This window comes from Olea europaea, chromosome 12, assembly GCF_002742605.1.
Source record: "Olea europaea var. sylvestris chromosome 12, O_europaea_v1, whole genome shotgun sequence".
In the NCBI taxonomy this organism is placed as follows: domain Eukaryota; kingdom Viridiplantae; phylum Streptophyta; class Magnoliopsida; order Lamiales; family Oleaceae; genus Olea; species Olea europaea.
This window is the reverse complement of record NC_036248.1, coordinates 18,952,741-18,957,761: the sequence shown is the minus strand read 5'-3', so window position 1 is coordinate 18,957,761 and position 5,021 is coordinate 18,952,741. Positions and strand designations below refer to the sequence as shown.

Sequence of the window (5,021 nt, the reverse complement as noted above, 5' to 3'; positions counted from 1 at the left end):
ACGCCACGTGGCACTCCTAGTTAACCGCTTATCTACTGTCAAGCCCAAAAACACAGACCTTTTTAGCAGAAATCCAAGTTCTTGTAAGATTTTAACTTGGGATTTCTTGAAGAAATGGAGACTGGTATTGCTTCCTGTGCCAATGAAACACTCTTGCCCACAGTTTCTTCTCAACGTTCCACCACCATGGCCTCACCTCGTTCAATTACTCCATCATTATCCAGGGTACTTTTTTTTTTTTTTTTTTGCTCCGATAATTAACAATTGAGTATAATTTGTTCAGTAACATATCCACAGCTATAGCATAGCATGTGATTTAGTTTATGAATGAAAAAATCTAAAGACACGAGTACAAAATGTATTGCAGACTCTGAAAACAAGCTCACTATTTGGAGAAACCTTGCGAATTGCTCCAAAATCGTCGTTTAGAGTTACAAAGACGAAGAACTCTTCTCCCTTGACCAAGTGCGAGATTGGTGATAGTTTGGTGAGTAAATTGAATAACTAGCTTAGTTCGGATGGTTGGTTGATAAGCAGTTTAATTTGAAGGAAGAAATACCCAAATTCGCAGAATCCTCCCATGAAGAAAAATGTTTGGTACGCCGAATTGGATGTAATGAAGACAGACAAACAGCTGTCATCCAATCCAGTGCATCAAACACACAAGTTTAAGGCTTGATTGTTCTTATGATCTCTCCGAATGCAGGAAGAATTTCTTACAAAGGCGACCCCGGATAAAGGATTGATTACACTGATGTTGTGCATGGGAGAAGCTTTGAGGACAATTGCCTTCAAAGTAAGAACAGCTTCTTGTGGAGGAACAGCTTGTGTCAACTCTTTTGGAGATGAACAACTTGCCGTTGATATGCTTGCCAATAAGCTTCTCTTTGAGGTAGGACTTGGACTCATAGTACTTTTTCTTGCATTTTCTTGTCTCAAAAGCATGCTTTTTTGGTATATTTGGTAAGTTGGATTGGACAGTACGAGACAGTATTCAGGTTCTTCACACATTATTGCTGGTGATGCGATACTTGCTTGAACTTTTCCTTGGTACAACTTTGGAGAAATTAATTATATAATATATACAAAGATCTTTATGTTTGTACTGATATCTACAGATACCAAACCTAAACTTCTTTTCTTTTTTTCCTTTTTTGTCCGATTCCATGCATATTTATTACTTTCTGTATCTAATAAATTCATATGAACTTGTAAGATCTTGACATGATTTGAGCTTTTGATTTATTGATTCCTAGGCCTTGCAGTACTCTCACTACTGCAAATATGCTTGCTCTGAAGAAGTGCCCGAGCTCCAAGACATGGGAGGACCAGCCAAAGGTCTCTATTAATTTGTTTTAAATTACATTTAACTGCAGATAGGCTAAAAGATGCTTTAGAAACTTGTTTCATCTCAAAATTTTTGAACAGGAGGATTTAGTGTTGCATTTGATCCACTTGATGGTTCCAGCATTGTTGACACAAACTTCACTGTGGGAACCATATTTGGAGTGTGGCCTGGAGACAAGCTTACAGGGATTACAGGAAGAGAACAAGTTGCTGCCGCTATGGGGATTTTTGGACCTCGTACTACATACGTTCTTTCTCTTAAGGACAACCCCGGAACTCACGAATTCCTTCTCCTCGATGAAGGTTAACAGAGCACATATTTGGCTAATAGTAATTTTTTATGCCAAAAGCACTTGCGAATTTTTTTTTTTTTTTTAATAGAAAAAGTTAAACTGTTTTTGGAATTTCAGAGCAAATTTTACTTTTTTTTGACTGTTAAGTCTTTATTTACTGTCCCGACCATTGACAGCAAAGGTTCTATATATCCTTTTCATCGATATATTTTTCTGGCAGGAAAATGGCTACATGTGAAAGATACAACAACGATTGGTGAAGGAAAAATGTTTTCCCCCGGCAATTTGAGGGCTACCTTTGACAATCCTGAATATGCCAAGGTTCTCTACAGTCTTGAATTTTACTTTCAATTGCCATTCTATTTCTGCTGTTAAAAATTAATGTTCATATAAATTTGACGCTTGGTGAGGAAGTACCCTTCTCTCGAAGGATCACATTTTCCCTTAGAAGAGGTAGTGAGAAGAATTATTGAATGAAATTCATCGGCATCAAGCTCAAACTTCCTTCTTCTTGACTCATTTCCTCTTCAGGAATTGTTGTGGATTAAGTCTTAATACATCTATAAATTTTGACATACTGATGTTTTTCACTGACAGTTAATTGATTACTATGTTCGAGAGAAATACACCTTGCGATACACTGGAGGAATGGTTCCCGATGTTAACCAGGTCTCTACATCTTTCCTCTATAAGACCTTCGATAAGATCTTGTATGAATGCGATCAAGTGATTAATGTAGGCTCAGTGACCTGTAAGGGATTATGTCGTGGGCAAATACACATACAATAGTTCACCCTGAACGTGAGAGTCACGTTAACATATTATCTCGATAAAAACATAATAATAGTGATCTCGTGCTTCTCAGTCTGCACACAAAACTGTGCCTTACGAATCCTTTGTGTTGTTGGCAGATTATTGTGAAAGAGAAGGGAATCTTCACAAATGTAACATCCCCAACGGCCAAAGCCAAGCTGAGATTACTCTTTGAAGTGGCTCCATTGGGATTCTTGATCGAAAAAGCCGGTGGCTATAGCAGCGATGGCAAACAATCCGTACTTGACCGGGTCGTTACTAATCTTGACGACAGGACCCAAGTTGCTTACGGATCCAAAAATGAGATTATCCGGTTTGAAGAAACACTATACGGATCATCCAGACTCAAGGTTGCTGAACCAGTTGGAGCAACTGCTTGAGTTAACAGGAACATGCCCTTTTCATTTTTCCTTTTGCGAGTTATTAAGGTGGTTTGTGCACAAGTTCGTCAAATCTACAAGATTTTTATGCCGATCTTATAAATGCAAATAGTTTAATGACAATATTGTCAAACTTGTCATAAAATGGAAATTTAAGTACTCCTTTAGTCTCATGTCTAAGGAAGCCAGAGCTCTTTCCCGTCTTTCGCAGGCTTCTTCTTTTAGTCCTTATATTAAACCTTGTTGAGTTCATACATCAATTTTATTTGTTCTTTTTGAATATTACTCATTTTTATTGCATATATGTCCTCATATATTACCTTCCGAGCCCTTTTCAGGAAGCCAGCCGCAGGTGGTTGTAAGGTGATGGGTAAGTTCATCATTTAACATTGAATTAACTAGTTTTTGGATAAAAATCGTTAGTGGAAACTACGGTCACGGGATCAACGAACTCCCCAATCATGTGGCACGGTAAGATTGCTAAATGCATGTGTAAGGCTAAATTACCGAGAAGTGCACTAACAGTGTCCAATATACAGGTATAATTACAAGCTTCCTACCCAGAATACATTGTGCTTATATCTTAGCCTGTCAGCCTATGTATGAGGGAGGCTACCCCGGGGAGCCATCGGGTGTTGGAAAAAATTCCAACTTGGGGGGCCACACATGTACATTTATTAGAATGTGTGGTGCTATTTTAAAGTAAATTTAGTCGATAAAGTGATCCATTGGATTTAATTTTGGACTAATGGGTATTAAAATTTATGGGATTAAAGTGTAGAGATCAGAAGGTGTTATTTTGAATTGATTAGGGGCCGATTTTAAATAACTTAAAGTTAATAACTGTCAATTGCAGTTATTTTAATAAATGGTTATGATCCCCAATTTGAACGTGATTTTTTTTTTGGTATCTCTGCATCCCAATCAACAAAGACTTTTCAAAAAAACAAAGAAAGGAAAATCACGTATCAATTGGAAGATCAAAACCTAATTAAAGCAGTCAGATTCATGGATCAATGTATGTTTACGCACTTTTCATTGTCTCTTTGATTTCAACATGGAATTTATGATTTTATGAAAGGATTTTATAAATATGGTTCCTTTCAATTTGTGCAACAAGTGGTATCAGAGTCATCCATTGTTGAAATCTTTGAGAAATTGCAATAATTTGGTATTTTTTGGGTTATTTTATGGATCTTCCATGATATTTATGTGAAATTTATATTACTGCAAATTTTTTTTTTTTTTGAGATTTTCAAATTTAACTATTTGGATTAATTATTGTTGAATTTGAGAATTATTTGGCATATTATTTATGGTTATAGATCTAGATCTAGTAAAAGGGTTTTGGAACTAAAGTTTTGAAATTTCATTTTCCGATTTTAGTTTTAAAAAAAATAATAATTTGCAACTGGATCTGGCCGGCGACGGTGTCGTCGCCGGCGCAGGCAGCAGCCCAGGCGCTACTGCCAACAGCGCCGTGAATGGTGAGAGAGAGAGAGAGATGCCTACAGCCAGGTGGATTTTTGGGGACGGGGCCTGAGGTGCAATTTTTATAATCTCAGGTCCTTACTTGCAATTTCTAATTAGGGTTTTTAAATTAAAATTTTAAATTTCAGCCCCTAAACTTTGTTATCCATCCAAGTTGGACCTTAAGGTTATGAGTTTAATAATTCAGCCCTTAGATTTTGGAAAATTATTTAATCTGGGCCATTAAACTTTTGAATTTTGCAATTAACGCCCCCAAAGTTCATAATTAATTAAAATTGGCCCTTAAAGTTTAAAAAAAATTTCAAATTTTGATCCCTAAATTATTAACCCTTAGGTCCCTAAACTTTCTAAAGGCGTCAATAGTGCAAAATTAGTGATTCTCTCTCTCAAATTTTGGTACTAAAGACTCCCTCAAAAGGAATAATTAAGATTTAATTATGTGGAACAATAAAATTCAAATATTTTGATAATTTATTCATAATAAATTAAGGTTATCTAACATTTTGAATAAACTAATTGAAACAATATGTCGCCAAAGTGACTTCTTTTGTGTAGATTGGTTTATTTGGATGTTTAGATGTAGTGTGTGTATTTCTTCATGTGGGTATTAGCCGGCCCAAAGGAAGGTTAATACTTGGTCAAATTACATACATACTTGTGGTGGTGAATGTGTGACAATTATAAGGTTTCCATGTAA

At 36.1% G+C, this 5,021-nt stretch overlaps 1 protein-coding gene across 1 annotated transcript; it reads left to right on the top strand.

The window, feature by feature from the left end:
• LOC111405986 (sedoheptulose-1,7-bisphosphatase, chloroplastic-like) lies at positions 1-3,093 on the top strand. The gene is made up of 8 exons (XM_023035137.1): positions 1-225; positions 368-487; positions 707-892; positions 1,257-1,338; positions 1,429-1,650; positions 1,861-1,961; positions 2,238-2,309; positions 2,552-3,093. Exons 1-8 carry the CDS (start codon positions 115-117, stop codon positions 2,831-2,833), a joined length of 1,176 nt encoding a protein of 391 aa, XP_022890905.1. The 5' UTR covers positions 1-114; the 3' UTR covers positions 2,834-3,093.
• The last annotated feature ends 1,928 nt before the right edge of the window (positions 3,094-5,021 follow it).

Coding starts and splice junctions, on each gene's coding strand:
- LOC111405986 (XM_023035137.1), top strand. CDS start 115: ATGGAGACTGGTATTGCTTCCTGTGCCAATGAAACACTCTTGCCCACA. Junction 1,962..2,237: donor ACAATCCTGAATATGCCAAG/GTTCTCTACAGT, acceptor TTTCACTGACAG/TTAATTGATTACTATGTTCG. Junction 2,310..2,551: donor TGGTTCCCGATGTTAACCAG/GTCTCTACATCT, acceptor TGTTGTTGGCAG/ATTATTGTGAAAGAGAAGGG.